This window comes from Rhipicephalus microplus, chromosome 1 (assembly GCF_043290135.1).
Source record: "Rhipicephalus microplus isolate Deutch F79 chromosome 1, USDA_Rmic, whole genome shotgun sequence".
Classification (NCBI taxonomy): Eukaryota; Metazoa; Arthropoda; class Arachnida; order Ixodida; family Ixodidae; genus Rhipicephalus; species Rhipicephalus microplus.
In genome coordinates this window covers 216257773-216276615 of record NC_134700.1, presented here as the reverse complement: position 1 = coordinate 216276615, position 18843 = coordinate 216257773, and the positions used below count along the sequence as shown (strand labels likewise).

General features: G+C 44.4%; 1 protein-coding gene across 3 annotated transcripts in view; it reads right to left on the bottom strand.

Annotated features, from left to right (window-relative positions):
• The window catches only part of LOC142807557 (uncharacterized), a 67769-nt gene that overhangs the window by 48046 nt on the left and 880 nt on the right, over positions 1-18843 (bottom strand). For 2 of the 3 annotated variants that reach the window (XM_075891360.1, XM_075891359.1), the window contains 7 exons: positions 16375-16541; positions 13108-13178; positions 8831-8904; positions 8483-8598; positions 2291-2398; positions 2052-2159; positions 1815-1922 (listed from right to left, as the gene is read on the bottom strand). In XM_075891360.1, coding sequence (XP_075747475.1) covers positions 1815-1922; positions 2052-2159; positions 2291-2398; positions 8483-8598; positions 8831-8904; positions 13108-13178; positions 16375-16541 — 752 coding nt within the window. The remainder of the gene's footprint in view (positions 1-1814; positions 1923-2051; positions 2160-2290; positions 2399-8482; positions 8599-8830; positions 8905-13107; positions 13179-16374; positions 16542-18843) is intronic. The other variant, XM_075891361.1, reaches the window with a different exon arrangement.

Genomic DNA, 18843 nt, shown 5'->3' with positions numbered 1-18843 from the left:
AAGAAATATAGATTTAACCTGAAGAAATATAGATTTTTCGACTTTCAATTAAGAAATAGATATAAACCCACCTCTCACGAAAAAAAAAAGAAGGTTCGCTTCAGCCAATGTAACAGACAAGACGGTCTCTCCATCAGTGAAGTCAACTCATCTCATGTTCTGGGTAGCTGTCAATCCTTTAAATAGAGAGGATGTGATCATGGGGCTCCTCTGAATGGGTGTCCATGTTCTTCAACGTTAGAAAAAATTGTGAAAGCACTGTCCTTTAATTACACTTTTTCTTTTTTCACAGCAGTGTTAGGGCTGTTTTTCAGAATATTTACGGATGTTCCCATGCAACCAGGAGCGTTGCGGTCAAATTGTGAGAGTTGGCAGGTATTCCATGGTTAACACTGTTATTGCTTTCTATGCATACAACAGTTTTTTTTTTTCTTTTTTCATGCTGAAACTTGTCAACGAGAAGAATTTTACTTGTGATAATTTTTCATATGTGCAGCAGTAAAAAAAATCACAGCATATCCACGGAGTGCAAGATGATCAGTGGGGCAAAGCATCTGTCCGTCCATCTGAGCGTCCGTCTGTGTGACCCTCCGTGCGTCTTTCGGTCCGTCCATTTATGCGTCTGTGCATACATCCATGCATCCATCAATCTGTGTGTCCGTTCCTGCATCCATCCGTGCGACTGTCTATCAATCCTCGTGTCCACCTGTCTGTCTGTCCATCCGTTGATCTGTCCGTCCATTTAGTGAACACTCTAAGTACAGTCATGTCGCTTCTTTTCATCATATATTCAGCATATAGAAGTACTGCCGTCCAGCGGACATTCCAAGGACTAAATGAGAGGTGACACTCGCGCACTTTCTTACAGCCTGTGCTTCATGCCTACTTCCCACCTTTCACCACCTCTAGTTCATGGCTATATACTAGTTCACTACATTCATGGCACTGCAGCCCAACGCTCACTTAAACCTTGCTAAAACCAAAGAGGTTACGCCCAGCGAGTTTAACGTGGCAACCCTTTCTGGTCAGATAGTGCTCAAAGTGCATCCTTCTGATACTAGTTCTTTTTAGTAAGCATCAACTTCAAGGCAAGTTTTATTAGAGATTAAGTCAGCAATACTCATCTCTGTAAGTTATTTCATCAGAAACATTTATCCTTTTATTTATAATTTATGTGCACGGGTTTCCTCCTCAATTGAAAAGGGTGCACGCGTGGCGCTCCTTTAGTCCGGCCATGGAGGTGGCTACCTACTACTGCGACGACTATTACATACATTGCGGACGCACGGCTTAGGGAGCTTCGCCCCCAAAATATCACAACAAAATCTTCCCCTTTAAGATGATCTATCACCAAGAGATAGCCGTACAGTGGCCTGGGTTACCATGATGACATGCCGTGCACCAATGGCTCAAGTTTATTTCATGAACTGTTTAGTTCACCATAGTATCCCTGTGGCCTCGTTGAGTTCATTTTTAGGTCCTGTGTACAGGTTTCACAATACACTCTTTAAACATGCCAAGATTTCGCAGACCGAAACAATACTTAACTGCTCTTTGTTCACCTTGTGGTAACAAGCACTACAATGTCCAAAAGGCAAGTGCCAATTTTGGATGATACATAACTGGCGACCTCAGTCCTTTGTCCACCATGCGGTGGTATGCGTGATTGCTGGGCGGAAACATCAAGCCATTGCAAATTTTTTTTTTTTCTGTAATTGTTTTCCACGTGCCTCTTAAGCAGGGCTTGAAAACAAAACATCTTGCAGTGGTTGTGAGAAAAGTAAGAGACAATAAAGACATGACCAAATGCTCACTTGGTGCAGGTGATGGCGCGCTATCCCAAGACTCCTCCGAATCGTTGCCTCCATGAAAAGAATTGGAGCTGTTTGGCTGTGCATTCCTGTTTGGCCGAGTTGAAGAACCTGACAAGCAAAACAAAGGTGGCGATGATAGTATGGTAATCTTATCTACAAAAAGAAACTTTTTTTCTATTAACATTTTGCAGTGGCTGTGAGAAAAGGAAGACATTGAAGGCATGCCCGAATTCTCACTTGGTGCAGGTGATGGCGCACTATCCCAAGACTCCTCCGAATCGTTGCCTCCATGAAAAGAATTGGAGCTGTTTGAATGTGCATTCCTGTTTGGCTGCGTAGAAGATTCTGACAAGCAAAACAAACGCGGCAATTATGTATGTCAATCTTATCTATAAAAAAATAGCTTTTTCTTTATTAACATTTTGCAGTGGCTGTGAGAAAAGGAAGAGACAATGAAGACATGCCCAAATTCTCACTTGGTGCAGGTGATGGCGTGCTATCCCAAGACTCCTCTGAACTGTTGCCTCCATGAAAAGAACTGGAGCTGTTTGGCTGTGCATTCCTGTTTGGCCGAGTTGAAGAACCTGACAAGCAAAACAAAGGCGGCGATGATAGTATGGTAATCTTATCTACAAGAAAAAAAAAGCTTCTAGTATTCCAAGCTTAGAACTATATTCCATACCCTTTCTCTTCTGGGCTCCTTCGGAATCGCACAAGAGAGAAAAAGAGCAAAGGAGATTATTTGCTTTGTGTGTTCTCGTTGATGAGGGGGGGAGCTAGCTGAAGCAGAAAATGCCCCCTCTGGCAAGACCAGCAGGGTGGTGCTAGAGTTGCACTGCTGTGGCAGTAACATGTCTTGAAAATTAATATTCACGTTCGTTATTTCCACTAATTGGCAAGGTGAATGACCATGGCAGTAGGTGGTTTATGGTGTCGTAATAGCACTGAGACACTTCGACTAGGTATGAAATTAATGCAATGCACACAAGCACTAAGGTGTTTGTGTTGCTTTAATACATATACAGCAGAATCACGTTAATATGTGTGAAAAAAAACAAAAATAAACATATGATTTGGGGAAAAAACATACTATACGAATCCAGTAAAAATAGAGGCCGACAAGACCATGTTGAGGTAAAAGGGGAAAAAACATTTATTTCCCAAAAACATAGTGGGACTGTTAGATTTTTCAAACTTTTCAGAACGGAATTGGCTGGCTGACTTCTGGCTGGCAGCGAGAAGTCAGCCAGCTAGTTCCGTTGCATAAATATAAAAAAAAGCTGCCGCCATAGCAGCAAATGAAGCTTTTGTGCCACACCAGAGTCTGTTCTTTCTTTATTGCCACTTGAACATATGGGGCTAGGGAAAGTGATACCGTATTTACTCGATTCTACCGCGCCCTCGATTGTAACGCGCACCCGATTTCCACCGCGAAAAAAAAAAAAAAGTAAGACATCAATTGCAACGCGCACCCATTTCTCTCGCTGGCCCGCACGATCACACCACTCGAAAAAACGACTCCTTTCGGGAGCGTCTTCCATTTAAATATGAGGTACGGGCGAAGCTTGTGCCCATCTGACGTGTAACAGACCATTGCCGCCACTGTAGTTTTACCGTGGACCGATGTCAGCACGCGAACTTGCTTCGCCCCCTTCTTCTCGACGGTTGTGGTGCCAGGCATGTCGAAGTAAAGAGGCGTATGATCGGCATTCCCGATTTGCCCAAGCAGGTAGCCGTTGTTGCGCCGCAAGTTTAGGACGAACCTCTGAAAACTGTGAAGCTTTTCATCGTACTCCTCCGCAAAACTTTTTGCATATGCATGTTCCCCTTCGGAGGAAAAAGCCTTTCCTCTTCATAAAGTTAGTTAGCCAGCACCTGCTCGCTTTAAACTGGCTCCGCATTAGACCTTTTTCTAAGACTAATTGCATAGCCCGCACTTGGAGCAGTTCTGTCGTCACGGGCCGCTGTGCGACTCGCTGCTCAAGCATATACTCGCCGAGCAGCTCTTTAATTTGCGGAAACCGACCCCGGTGTGGTCCACAGAAGCCTTTGCGTGAAGTTTTGCTGTCGACAATCTTCTGCTTTTGTTTCCGCCGGTCCCGCACGCACGTTTCGGGAACTCCGAACGACCGCGATGCGGCCCGATTTCCGTCCGTTTCTGCACACGCGATGACTTTTCTTTTAAAAGCGGCATCGTGGTGCACTCGAGTTTCGGGAGTCGGCCCATCCACGCCGTCGATTCAAATGCACTACTAGATGACGAACTCCTCAGCACACGTACGAAGTGTCGCACATGAGAAACACATAGGCAGAAATGGCCGACGCGCTATGCCGACGCACACGGAGGAAGGAGCCGACGCACGTAGGGGGCGGCCATTTTGGATTTGCCGATGGCAATAGATTGACTGTAATTTTTTTGTTCGTACTCGATTCTAACGCGCATGCGATTTATGAACTCGCTTAACCGGAAAAAAGGTGCGCGTTAGATTCGAGTAATTACGGTACTCTCGAGCATACAAGTTCGGGATACGATCCTGAAGGTATCGCAAGATCAAGCATGACTCACCCAGTCCATGAAAAAAAGTGCCACACCAGTAACGGTGCCGCAACCTCAACTCGGCGCAGTGCACGTAACAAGTGCAGTGAAACACAGTACATGAAATGTCACAAAAGTGTGGAGAGACCCCAAAAGCAACAACTGCAGGTCGAGGTTATAACACACTAAGTCGCCCTATGCATGTTGATCAGCTTCTGTTGTGTCTTTAACTTGAGAGATGTAGTGGCATGTTTGCCGCCACTTGTACTCGCACCACCTCAAATGTGGAAACGGACTTTAAAAGATAATGCAAGGAGTAACGGCAACCGACGGCCAAGTCCCCAGTTCTCGCACTTCGATCCGTCAAGTCCATAAAAGGATAGCGGCAAGCATGTATCTTTTTTGACATCTGATAGCCAAAACATTCCAGATGACTTCCAAAACAATTTTGTCCCGATAGGCTCTGGCAGCCCGCAGTTAGCCAAAATCGTCCAGCCAGAGGAACACGAATGTTAACTGGAAGTGCGCCATGCAATGAAAGGATCGACCCGAAATCAAACAAGCTTTAGGACAGAAGTTGGGAAGAAATGATGTCTTATCTACCATATCCACTGGTACAATGGCAACAATGCCATGGTTACATGGCAAGACATGCTGTGTAGCAGTAGAGTGGGGGAATGACCGCCTCCATTTTATATGCCCCTTACTGTTAGCTCCACAGTGTTCCCCAGCTTTTGCTGTAGCCATTTGCTCTGAACAAAAGTGTATGCAACAAGTGTACGTCTATGTTTATGTACTGCGCTACAGGTGAATTTGCAATACTCAGCAAAATCGAGCCCAGTGCTGCAGTAAAGGCACATCTTTCTTTAAAGCCATTTAAAGATTTAGGCAACCAGTGTAGCCTCCTGTCTTCAGGTAGGTGTGCGGTTGACCGAGAGCTGAGGCAATGGCTGAGGGGCCACTGAGCGATTCAGAGAACATATTGAGGAGACAATCAAGAAATTTGCAAAAATCTAGAGGGAACCACTGGTGAAAGCAGGGATGGCCTGGAGCGGCAAATTAGGCACTGCAAACACACCTGAATGTTTTTCTGGCCGCAGAACCTGTCATACGACCCTGGTTCCAGGAAAGTATAAACGAGGCGCTGCTGTATACACTCCATTCGTGTTTCACTGAATTAGGATGCACGCCTTCAACTTGTACTTTCACCTACAGGGCGTGGTCGCCAATGCTCACACACTCACTTTGTGAGAGGGGTGGTTTCTACATCTTGTGCTTTCAATGTTTTCACTGCGTTGAAGCTACTGACCCCCCCCAAATGTCCCTTTGCACGCCTTAGCAGCCACATTTGCTGAGCAGCCACATTTGCTGTTACGACTGAGCTGCTAGCTGGAAGTGCCAAAGTAGGGGCTACTTGGTTGTGCATTTTAGACCCTTTAAGCATACTTTTCGAATGAAAGGTGAAAATTGCGACAGTAGCTAGTTCCCACTCATCCTGCATATACAGTCGCCCATGGATTTTTCAAACCTAGCGGGGATCGCGAAATAGTCTGAAAAATCGAACAGTCCGAAAAAATGGTCAAGCCCTGAAAATTAAGTTTGATGATCATGATGAGTGGTATTTTATGGTGCAAGGGCATGGCCAAAGAGCGCTATTTCAGTAGGTTAGAGACATGAACAATGATATCATATGTGGCTGTAAAGGGGCCTTAAAATTCCTCGCACTAACGCGGGTAAAAACATGGAGGTAATAAAATCATGGCAGTGGCGTGAAATATGTGCAGTGAAAGTGGATGGCAAAATGTCATGATATAAAATCATGGAGGAGCTGTAGTCACCACAACCACGACCACGATACAGAGGTCGTGCTACAGATCGAAATATGGGGTGAAAGCTGTGGACATCTCTTAAAAACGTGAAAAGTACTTGCAGTTTAAAAAGCGGACCCCTACAGATGAGCATCTCAGGGTATAGTGGGAGCTGCTGTCGGTAGGGCAGTAAAAAGTGCTTTTTTCTTAGAGCATCTAGCTCATTGCACTGGACGAGAATGTGGAGAACCGTAAGTGGTTCTCCACATCTCTCACACAATGGTGGATTGCCGGTAGACAAGATATGAATGTGTGAAGTGTGTATGTCCTGTTCTAAGCCTTGTTAGTGCTACTTCTGTGTGTCGTAATTTTGATAGTGGCGGCCAATTACCTAGTTGCGGCTTAATAGCATGGACTTTATGGTCTGTGTGTCTATCCCACGTGCTCTGCCAATACCCCCTGAGCTTTCGTTTTAGAAAAGGTTTCAAGTCAAGTGCAGGGATTGATATTGATGCATTGGAAGTGGTGTCGTTGGCGGAAGCAGCCAGCTTCTCCGCCAAAACGTTCTCTTGTAGCTCACGGTGCCCTGGCACCCCGCAGACAACGACATGCTGTTTTGATGTGTACAGTGTGCACAAAAGTGAGTAAAGTGACACCAGCACGGGGTTTCTGTGTTCTTTAGGAGTTTTCAGAGCTTTAACCTCACTTAGGGAATCTGTGTATATTACCGCCTTTTGTAATTTTATCTGTTTGATGTGTTGTACGACCGTCAGTAGTGCATTAGCTTCTCCTGTGAAAATGCTTGCATCAGGATGAAGAAAACCATCAAGATGGAGAAAACCAGGAAGTATAAAACCATTTTAATCTGCCCATTGTAATACCCTAGTTAAACCTGACGTTGGCACATTGAGATGTTGCACGATTTGAAACCAATCTGTACATCATCGACATATATGCAGTAAAAAATATTACGTGGGAGAGACAGGTGTAAGTGTAAATGAAGTTTATTCGAGTTAGAAAACACAAAACAAAAACAAAAAGAGATGCCCAATAATACCATGCTTCATGCTGTTCTTGGGTTTCGGCTATGATAACGTCGTTGGCAAGCGCATTGGAAATTGCAGCCACCGACCGTTGTGGGCGGCAAAGTTGGTGGCTCCATAGAACCAAGCAAACAAAACTTTATGCCTGTTTCAAAAAGGTGCATGCAACATCTCACCCGTTTGGTGGAATTTAACAACATGGTGTGGCCTTCTTTTACCTGCACCGACACCGCACAGTACGTGAGCCTCCAGCATTTCGCCACCATCAAAACACTACTGTCGCGGCCGCAATCGTACCCGCGTGCTCCTGGTCAGTGGCCAAGCACCATGACCACAAAGTGCTGCTGAGCAATCATGAACTGGTGAGAGCATGTGAAGCGCACGACGGCTCAAACACACTTCGCACACCACTAGCACGACCACACGCGCAATGACGACCAAAAAAACAAACGCCCAGAAAATAACAACCTACCAGCGTATTAATGAGGATGACAAGACTGACTGAAAAAGAAAAGTTTTGCTGTTTTGCTGGCCAAGTAAGAATAGACATGGCCTCTGAAACTGAAAGATTGTGCACACTTTCAATCTTGAAGGCCACACGACAAGCCACTGCAAGCCAAACTCGACCAATCCGACAAAAAATCCAGCATGGTGGCTTTCGAAATCAAGTGGCATAGCTAAAAACAAACGATTTAGACTGAAAAATTGAACTTTGGAGCATAAATTCATCTGGAAAATTGGTTACAAATTGCATTAGTGAAATGGGAACCTTGACGAAGCATTTGTGAAGTCTATAATGTCCAACAAGTCAGAATTTTTGGAGTCCGAAAAGTTCACCCACGACTGCACCTATGCTTTTTTTTTTTCTTTTTGCGTGTACTTTGTGTTTGAACAGCATGTTGCCGGTGTCAAGCTGCGACCGGTGTCAGTTAGCACTCATACTGAGCTTGCTCTCTTCGTGCACCTTTGTGTTTGAGCAGCGTGCTGTAGGTGACAAACTGTGAAAGTTCCGAGTTTTTGCTCTCGTGCCGTGTGTGCTCTCTTCATATGTTCTTTGTGCTAGAGCAGCCTGCCACAAGTTTTGAGCTGCTTCCCATTGTTCGTGTGACATTCATATTCATTGCTGTCTCATTCATTACTTAACCCTTGCAGTGATAAGAGCGAAGCGCACCACAAATTACATCACAAGTGCAATGCTAAGCCTTTGCTCTACTATGAAGAGCCCATACAGCCCTATAATGCATTGAAATGCAGTTCATGAATTCTCAAATGCTCACTTACCACCTTTCTGTCCAGAGGCCATGACGGTGATCTTCTTTCCAAGAAAAACATGGTTATTCAGCTCGCTGATGGCTTCTTCAGCAGCCTGCTGGTCACGTAGTGTCAGGAACGCAAACCTGTTTTACAAGTCAACACCCAGTGCATGTAAAACAGCCATGAAAAAAAAAAAAGCCACTGTGCTCTGTGAAGGTGCGAATAGACGGATGCTACAGAATGTTATTTCACTTTATGCAGCCTGTCACAACATCATACCATATCCTTACACAAGCAGTTTGCCTCACGGCAGCTACTACTTATTTAGGTATTCAGTAATCATTCAATTTCCATGACCTGTATAATAATACTTACGGCTTCTTGTTATCCGGTTTCTTAATCACCACTTTCTCAGGTCCAAATCTCTCAAACAGCTGGAGGATGTGTTCCTGTAAGGGCCGCAGTATGCGCAACCACATCATTGTTGAAGCAGTATTCCACACTTGAAGCAAATACATCTCACAGACACACGTGTAGTTGCAAGTTTGCTTTGGCCTACCATAGAGACTTCACTTTCGTACAGCTGTCATTGAAAGTCTTTAATGCAACAATTTCAGTAAAAGCCTCGCCATGGTGGTCTAGTGGCTAAAGTACTCAGCTGCTGACCCGCAGGTCGCGGGATCGAATCCCGGCTGTGGCGGCTGCATTTGCGATGGAGGCGAAAATGCTGTAGGCCTTTGTGCTCAGATTTGGCTGCACGTTAAAGAACCCTAGGTGGTTTAAATTTTCAGAGCTCTCCACTACGGCATCTGTCATAATCATATGGGGGTTTTTGGACGTTAAACGCCACATATCAATCAATCAATCAATCATCAATTTCAGTAAAGCCTTATTGACGTCTGTTGATGTTTTCATTTGCTATGTTTACATAAGTCATGCCGGTCCTGTTTTATCTGTACCATATTGGTGAAGAAAAGCAAGCTGATTGGTATGACTGCAGTGTGGAATAGCGCAAAAAACACAGGGACACAAGCCATGGAGGCAATGCATGCGCTAACCTTCAACTGACACTATAAATTGCCTATATCACGCGGTCGCACGTATGTCGAGCAAACAAAACATTGCATGAAATTTTTACCCCATGAATGTCTCTCTTGCTTAAGGGGGTCATGAACCACCCCTCGCACTTTAAATGAAAAACACCTTGGAATGAGTGGGGTGCCTCGCAGAAATGCATAGCCAAAAGAATTTTTCAAAAAGCTAAAGTAGGACCGGAGATACAGCGATCACAACATTTGCATGACGCATTCCCCGCAACATGCTTCGTTCCACCGGAGAGGGCAGCAATATTCGCAGCGCCCTGCCCAGTGCACCATGTCACCTCGCTTCAATGTAGCCTGGTTTCTTTTCCGGATGACATGGCAGTGCTACGGCTGCTGCTGGTAATTTATAGTGCCGGTTGGCTGCTTCTCGCTCCACTGTAGCTACTGTAGCTATGTAGTCTGGCAGGAAGTCTCCACTCGGAAGAACTGAATGGCGCTTCAAGCACACGCCGGTTAAATAACCGCGAGCCACCGTTTCGTCCTAGAAGCGAGCACACAACCACTCGTTTGCTGTTGGCAGGTGAGTGTTTGTTTTCTTCAGTTTGATACAAAGCCCACCCGTAGCGCTGTAAACTACTCAAGCTGACTAGGGCAATCATCAAGGAAGACATTTCACGAGAAGGTACCTCGAAATCGTGTGAAGTTTTGCCCGTTTCACTAGGAAACAAGCAGTGAGGTAGGATTCGGAATCACCTGCTTTTTTTTGTTAGCTCCCCTACAAAAGGCAGGCTGAGCATAATCCTTCGCCGTCGCCATATGTTGGCAATATAGGTGCTTTTCTGTGTCTTATTCTGCGGCGGCAGACCCTCCGTGCGAAGTGCCACTAGCGCAGCATCAACACGATCAGAGTCACATAGATCAGCAGATACGTTTAAGCTTCCCCATGAGCGCAGGTGCCACGATGCATTCACTCATTACATGATGCCCTATTATAACACACAGTGGTGCTATCCCAGTGCCATACGTAATTATTAGAAGAGTGTGGCGCAGGGTACTGGGAGGATGGCACACTGCAGGACACATGCTAGACGCTGGCACGCAGCACACCCGTTTTGGGCCGAAATCGAGCTTTAAGTTAGCTTTTGGAAATTGTGGTCTCAGTCAGATCACAATTCTGACTAAAACACAACACTGCAACAAAACAAAGCAGTTTAAAAATAAAGAGGTGGGTCAACAAGGCTTGAATCCAGCCTGTCGACGCACACTGCAATGTGAAGCTGACACAACCCACTATGCTACACTTCCAAGACCGAGAGTAGTGTTTTTACTTTATACCGAATTCCGATGACCTGTCTTTTCATCACATCTAAGACCGAGAGTGGTGTTTTTACTTTATACCGAATTCCGATGGCCTGTCTTTTCATCACATTGTTTAGAAATGCAAATTTCTGTCTCTCACTACTCGTGATAACCTAACAGAAGATAGTTAATTCATCTGGTATGTGTGTCCCAAGATCAGAACATCCATCGCGCACGTTTTGTTGAAAAACATATTAGGGTGAACGCAGATGTGAGCTGTATTCAACTTCTAAGCAAACTTCCATGAGCACGCGCTCTAACGTACGTGGGTGCACCTAGTTCAGCCGATGACAGCTGGCCTCTAACGCACGTGAGTCATCATTCTGAAGACTCGCAACGAAGGCTTTCGATATCTCAACTACAACAACTGTTATACACAGTGTCAATGTGAATAAGCGCATCTGATCTACAGTGCTTTCGATTTATGTCAGCTATTGGCCGATAATCATTTCCGACGTCCGATGACAGAAACGTGAAGTCTGACGTCACTCGCCCACCCGTTGACAAGACTGAGAATCGGCCTCTTTTTGAAAAGACGGCCCTTGAGAAAACAGCAACTTCGCGCTCTGCTTGCAGGCTTTATGCAGCATGCGCAGTTTGGCAAAACAGTTCATAGCCGTGTCTGCTTTTCGCAGGATGTGTTTTTGAACAAGCCGAAGGGGTGCTTCATGACCTCTTTAAAATGCAGATCAAGTAGCTACTTGTCCTTTCATTGCACAGAGTACAAATGCACGCTCGTTTTGATGACACAACAATATCATTTCGAATAACGCCTTCGACGCCCTACCACTGAGCTATCACGGCGGCTAACCATTTCATTTCAACAGGGCGATCAAACAGCTACAAATGTATCTGAAGCCTTTGTCATCACAAGATTGTGAGATAGATGCTTATGACACCCCTCTTTATCTCTGTCGGATAAAGAACTAGGTTTGCTGGTTTCAGTGTTTTAAGCAGAAAAAGTTAACTGCAGATAATTCTTTGCTGTTGAACGATCATTGTGAACGATCAGTTGTATGTTTATATGTTGTCTCTCTGAAAATAAATGTTTGTCAACAGTTAGTGCCTGTATCATTTCTCTTGCCCGAATCGCAGTGTTTATTGCACCAGTATTCCACAATGCAATCTGTATGTTAGTATGAGCTAATGAACCCCATAATCACTGCTATATCTTGCCGCTAGAAACAATCCCAGTGCCTATATTGTGGCAGCGTCTCTACACGGAAGATAAACATTCCCTGACACAGTGTTTTCCGGAGTTGCAAATACGGTGTGGTCCTATGGCTATATGGCATCATTTGTAGAAAGAAGAGGGAATGATTTCTAGCTAACTTTGACAGCTATTCGCAAATTCCAGGCTGCATGCTGCACTGTTTGGATGGCATGTTCTCGGGAGCATTGACTTCCGATCGGCAGCGTTTTCGGATAATGATGAAAACATAAGTTTCTCCGCAAGGACGAAGCAATGAATGTGATAGCAATAAATTGTAATGTTATACAGCATAAGGCCAGCGAGTAACTCTCTAGGATCTGGTAATGTTTAACTCTACAATATGTAAGGAAGTGCTGCTGCTCTAAGAAAAAAATGTTATCCTCCTTGAGAGCGCAGCACATAGAAGGGCATAAGAGCCAACCGCTGATGCCTGTCAAGATTGCTCGCACGCCAGCGATCATGACCACACCCTTAGAATATAGGTGCACAGATACTGCTTCAGCAAGACCCTTCACCACTCCCCCTACCCGTTCATGCTTGTTAAAGATGAACAGGGCATTGCCTCTGTGCTGGAGCAATCCACAGAAGGTCTAATACGCCGGACCGGGAGATGCTATCGCGTGTGCTCTCCAGGCAGTGCAAAAGGGCAAGCTCGTGTGATCTCCGCTTCAGCCGCGTTATTGCCCACACTCATGCGCATTTACTAGCAGATAGAAGATCCGACGCACGGGGTCATGCTACCGATTTGTACTTTATACGAAACATGAGTGCGGTGCCAACACCAAACTTCATCGAGTACGCACATAATTGCTATCACAGTAAAGGTGTTGCGGGGCCTCTTAATTATACAAAGATCTACACGCTTGCATATTCTTACTCTCAGTCATATAACTGCACATCCCACAGATGCCTGCTTGATCAAGCAGGCAATAAGTTAAGCTTTTTGGAGCAAGTACGTCCTAAAACATCTGCAGGCAGGCATGCTCAAAGTAACATGCTTTCACATCAAAATTAATAGAAAAGGTATGAAAGCTGACCTCTTCAACAAGGTCTGGCAAATTTGCAAGGAAAACTTCCTTCGACTTGTCTGTGGAGATGTCCTTAGAGCCTAAAAAAAATAAATACAGGCCAGTCAACACAAACATAGTAGATATCGCAAAGAGAGCAGACAGACATACCACACAGGCCTATGCACTACATATCACCATCAGCAATGAAACATACTTGCTGAATTGCTCGTATTAAGGGCCCCTCAAAAGGTTTGACAATATTGGGCTGCCGAGCGCAAACCATACATGGGGCATTCATGATCACATCTGCCAAAATTTGCAACGCTACATACCGCGGAAATGGATATAACTTCAAGATGAACCCTGCTTGCACTTCCTTACGTGAGCGCATCCCCAGAGAATGAGGGCATGACGTATACGTAGGAATTGCCTCCTACAGACAGTAGCGCTGTGACGTCGGTACAGTACGTAAACGACTGTGCTCTGACATCGCCAACAGTAGCCTGTGACACGGCGAAAACTATTTCACACGTGTGTAGTTTGCGTAATTTATTGCTTGAATAGATTTATTTAATAAATCTTAAGATAAATAATGAGACACAAAATAGAAATGTGTGCGTCTTTTTTTTTGGTTTGTTTGTTTTGCCCCGTGAATTGCAATGAGATGCAGGGCTAATATGCCTGCGTTTCGCATGCGTTCCAAGTTCCCGCGGTTAGTGCATTGAGCAGACATCAGCCCTGAAAACAAAATTAGCGGTCCTGCGCGTTCGAGCACTCAACATGCTCATCTATCTCTACTGTGTCTAAGCCAGCATTTCCAAACGAGCAAGCACTGAGGCATCCATACCGCAGAAATGGGCAGTATACCACAAAATAACGCTGGTCAACAAAACAACGCCGCTCGCACCCTCGGAGGTTAGGCTTGCTCGGGCACGTCCTGCGCACGCAATCGTTTGCTCGGATGCTGGAGAGGATAGGGAAGAGATTTCACTTGCGAAGGCTATGCGGGGCAAGTGGCGAGGGTTTCGATCTCACTTCCTCTCATCATGGTTTCGTATTGCTTCCAAATACTGGTTTTCTCAGCTCGTAATGAACCCATTGAAAAAATCCTGGTGACGAAATACTCTTCTTCGAACACACAACTGCAGGCGTCTAACTAGAATTTGTTATGAAGCCTGGTGAGGGACTCTTTAAATACAAGAGAAGTGCAGTAACAAAATGCTGGCAAACTGACAGCTAGCAATATAGTTGCTGCGAATGCGCGAGCAGGCTTATTTTCCACAGAGATAAACTCGACCACAGAGTAGCAGGCAAACAATTTTTTTTTCCCATTTACCCCTAATCCCTGCCTTTCCTTTATATCGTTTTTCTTGTCTTCTTAGTACACACATCAAAAAACTTACAATTAGACACAAAAATTTCTGCAGTGTGTCTTGAAAAATATTTGTGCTGCTGCAGCACCTTTGCAGGAACGTTGAAGCGACACTCAAGTCAAATAACAATTTACGTCAGAATGAAAGCTCAATGTATGACAACATCTAAAACAACAATATTATCAAGAACAGTGCCCCACTTACCGAGAAATGAAGGTAAATGCACAAGAACACACGTGCCACAGTAGGACATTCTCGAAATTATCTCGATGACATCAGACGGACCGCCTACGATTAATCACTAGTAAAGATGTAGCTGCACTATATAAAGAACCTTCCGTGCATCAAGAGATGCGATAAAATGCTTCTCGTTCGTTTCTGTTCGATTCATGGAAAAAATAACTGCCGGGCGTTAATAAAGGGAATGGCACAAGTGGTTTGAAAATTCAATTTTTGCATAGTTAAACAGGACAGGTGGTGCCATCTAGTGGGGTGCAGTTGAACCAAAAAAAACGTCTGCAATTTTGGAGCCAATGGTGGGAAATCGATCAATGTCGTTGTTGCTGCTGTGGCTCCCACTGCTTTTGGTCTGCTGCTACTAGCGCAGTAAAGCCGGGCAACGCTGTGCACGGCAACAGTGACCTGAGTCAGTCTGGTCTGTCCGCTTCTTTAGGCGGGTAATTTGAAATGCGCTAACCCGATGCGGATCACTAAAACAGTATTTAATTTCAAAATAGGCCCTTCCTTCGCACAAAAGTAATAATACGAGGTTTTTGAACCGCTATTTCAACAATCAATGTCAACTTAGTACTTGGCTTTAGGGGTGAATGTGCTTGGAGATAAAAAGCAGTCTGGAAACAAAAGGACCTGGTGGAAAAAAATCTCGCGGAAAAGCCAACTTCTGGGCATTTTTAAAGTGAATGCAAGAAGGCGCTCACCATTTTGCAAAGTGCCAATCACCGGAAGCAGTCTTGCAAAGCGTCATTAGTTATCACATTCGCTGTTATGAACATTGAGCAAAGATCCTCCCAATTTCTTGCTCACTTCAGTTACGCGCTGATGAAACATCCCGATATGTATGACAATGGCCAACCTGATCTGGCCGAAAACCACAATCAATATACAAAGCAGTTTAATTCTTTCACCAGTGTTCCATACATTGACTTAATGCAACTTCATAATGTCTCCCTCCTGCTTTTGCCACTAGCCTGCTTTATTTGGCTTTCCAAAGGGCATAGTTGGACTGCAGGCCTACTGTGTCATGCGATGCAAGCGTGTTGAAAGGTAGAAGTATCTTAAAAGCAAAGCTGTTCACAGTTGAGGCCTCCCCGTCCATTGGCATGCCATTGTTTACCAGGACTTGTGGCGTGGCAAGAGTGGGACTTGGTAGGAGAGAAATGGTGATGATGCCATGATGGGCAAAGGTGGGGCTTAGAGAAAAGGGCAAACGAATGAAAGGCACACACACATACATGTGAAGGTGAGCTTGAGGAAGGGGGACAGCAGCGTCGCTGTTTCAACAATGTTCATAGACTGGAGCTTGCCGCAATTCTTCATACCCATTCCACTGCTTTCGGCAATAGGCCAGAGCTAGCTCAAATTTTCAAGCATAGCACCTTCCCTGTTTTAACACTAAAGTAATGCAGAGCAAGGAGATTAAGCTGAATGGATAGACAGATTGGCATGCCATAAAGCAGCAACATATACATTTCCGCTGACAATGCAGCCTCATATGCAGGAATGTACCGAGGCCCCTTCAGATTAAAAAAAGAAAACCACAAATGAAAAAGCAAGAACAAGACACCAATGGCGCTACAAGGACTTCCATACATACAACCAGTTAGTCCAAGGAGTTTTACGGGTAGGAAGGAACCTTGTCGTAGGCAAACTACACATTCGCTGTTGAGGCAAGTCGGATTACCTTCTCGTCTCGGTGGCTCTCGATGGGCTCCAGTGTTGGGGATGAAACCAGCAGGCTCAATCCTGGCGCTAGCACATTTGACAGAAATGGGATGATTGTTAAGCATGAATGAACCATTGAGGGCTTCTTCTGCTTCTGCTTCGGTAGAGAAGATGACAAAGCAGTGCCTAAAAAAATGAAAATGAACAAAATATTAAAATATGTCGATTGCATTCTGTACACAAGTCCCAGATCCTATAACACAAGGACTCATGAAGGGATAAACTGACATTACGAGGTTCTTTGTAATCTTTCAGATACGATCTCACACTGAGGGGGCATAAGCGAATTTCATGTCAATAGCCGATCCAATGCCGTCATAAACTGCAAGTACGTGGTGTAAATTACGTATCCCAAAAGTTGTCGCACTTTTCTTGTGACCTCAGCAAACACAGGTGTACTCCCGCCTGTTCTCTTATCAGGGTTCTTCACAAGCATGTTGCACCTAAGGCGTTCTAAAAATGAGCAATCAATCCATGCTTGCCACGCACGACCACACCAACACAGAGCCTGATAGACGATTTGAATTATTTATGACGTCATTGTCTGATGTCATGATCAAACGATCATGACATCAAACATTCTGTCAATCTGTGAGGTATTCGTTTCCTAAGAAGTCACTTTTTTTTTCTGCTCATAGCTAGACATGGAGAGACACCACAAATCAAGTGGGTGTTCAATTTACAGCTCTTCTGTGAAATAAAAAAAACATCAAGTATGATAAACTATAGATAGAGAGTTAGTGCTGGGCTATGTATAACATTTCTAGTGCCATTTGTATTTTTATGAGGAAAAACTAATGCTAACGATTGCCCTCAACTTATCCATCGCTTAATTTGCCAAGAATTGTCTTTACACAAGTTACAAGATTTCAAAAGCTAATGGCCACATTTGTGGGCTTAGGTGAGTGAACACTGAAGAGGCATTGCCTCAATATTTGTTGGCTGCCTGCTCAGACAGGACAAAAAACAAAACAAGGACAATATTTTTTATTCTGCACAAGAAATTTAAACATTACACCAAAAGTGACCAGTGCCCCTTTTTCAAAAATAGTCACAGGTGACAAAAACTGCTGCTATGGGTATGACCCTGAAACCTTTCAACAGAGCTGAAGATACTTTGTGCAACAAGACAGAAAGTGCATGCACGCACACAAGCACAAAAGCCTTTATGTAAAAAAGCCAATCTGTGCTTTTTTTTTTTTTTTGCTCTACGGAGTTTGTGGAATTGCAAGTGGAAATGTCTTGCTGCAGGACACTGTGAATAAGCAACTTTACTTGGAAATATTCAGGCCATCATGACTGGAGGCGGTAAAAATTAACAAAATAGTGCAACAGGAGCAACTGGTTTGTCCACCAAAATATTGCCACAGTTCATGCTGTGTGGGTTATGGTGTGGCTGTCAGGCTCTCCGGGATAGGCAGACATTTTCCACATAACCTATACAACAAACTGAGCTGCCACTGATTTTCGTCATTGCTTTTGCAAAAAGTGCAACTAAAGTCGAAGAAGCTGACTTACTGCAGCGCACAAGTTGAGGTCAAATAAAAAGCACATCAGCAAGCCAAATCCATTGTGTGTGATGTGCTGTCTTTCTGTCCCTTTCCTCTCCATCTTTCAATCACCCCATCCTTTTCCCACGTGTAGGGTAGCAAACTGGTTATCCTGGACTGGTTGACCTCCGTACCTTTCTTTCTCTACCATTTATCTTAGCAGTATCGTGAAGATGCTTATCGCCAGTATAGTCCAGTATTAAGCCAATATATAGTCCAGTATTAAGCCAAAACATACTTAAAGAGAATGTGCCTAAATTTGTTTGAGCACTATAATAACCTGCCTCCCTTTCAAGCCCTCTCCGATGTTCTCCCATGCAATGAGCTTCCACGCCTTGGTGGAACACTGGCTAGGGTTAGCTCGGCTGCTGACTGAAAAGTCCTGGTTTCGATCCTGGCTGTTGGGGTTGCATTTCGATGGAGGAGAAATGGCAGAGACTCCTGTACTGTGCAATGTCAGTGCATGTTAAAAACACCAGATGGTCAAAATTTCCAAAGCCCTTCACTACGGCGTCTCTCAAAATCATGTGGCGATTTTGTGATGTAAAACCCCAGATATTATCATTATTATTATGCAATGACCGTCTTCATCCACTCTTGCTTGCATGGCGAAAAGACCATGCTGGACAATTTTCAGTTTTTAACGCCACGTGTGTTTACACGCGAAAATCCCGGAAACAAAAAAAGTCATCAGATATTCATCAGCCACAGTCACACGAAGTGAGCTTTACTAAACTTTGGCTTCAAATGTAGCATCTTACTTTTCTGCCCTGTTAAAGGGCACGTAACGTTTTGGCGATTTTAGTGTTTTCAAATGCCGCACTTTCGGTTTTTTATTATTATGGAAGCAGTGGAAATTTTGCACAAGCTTGGGAATT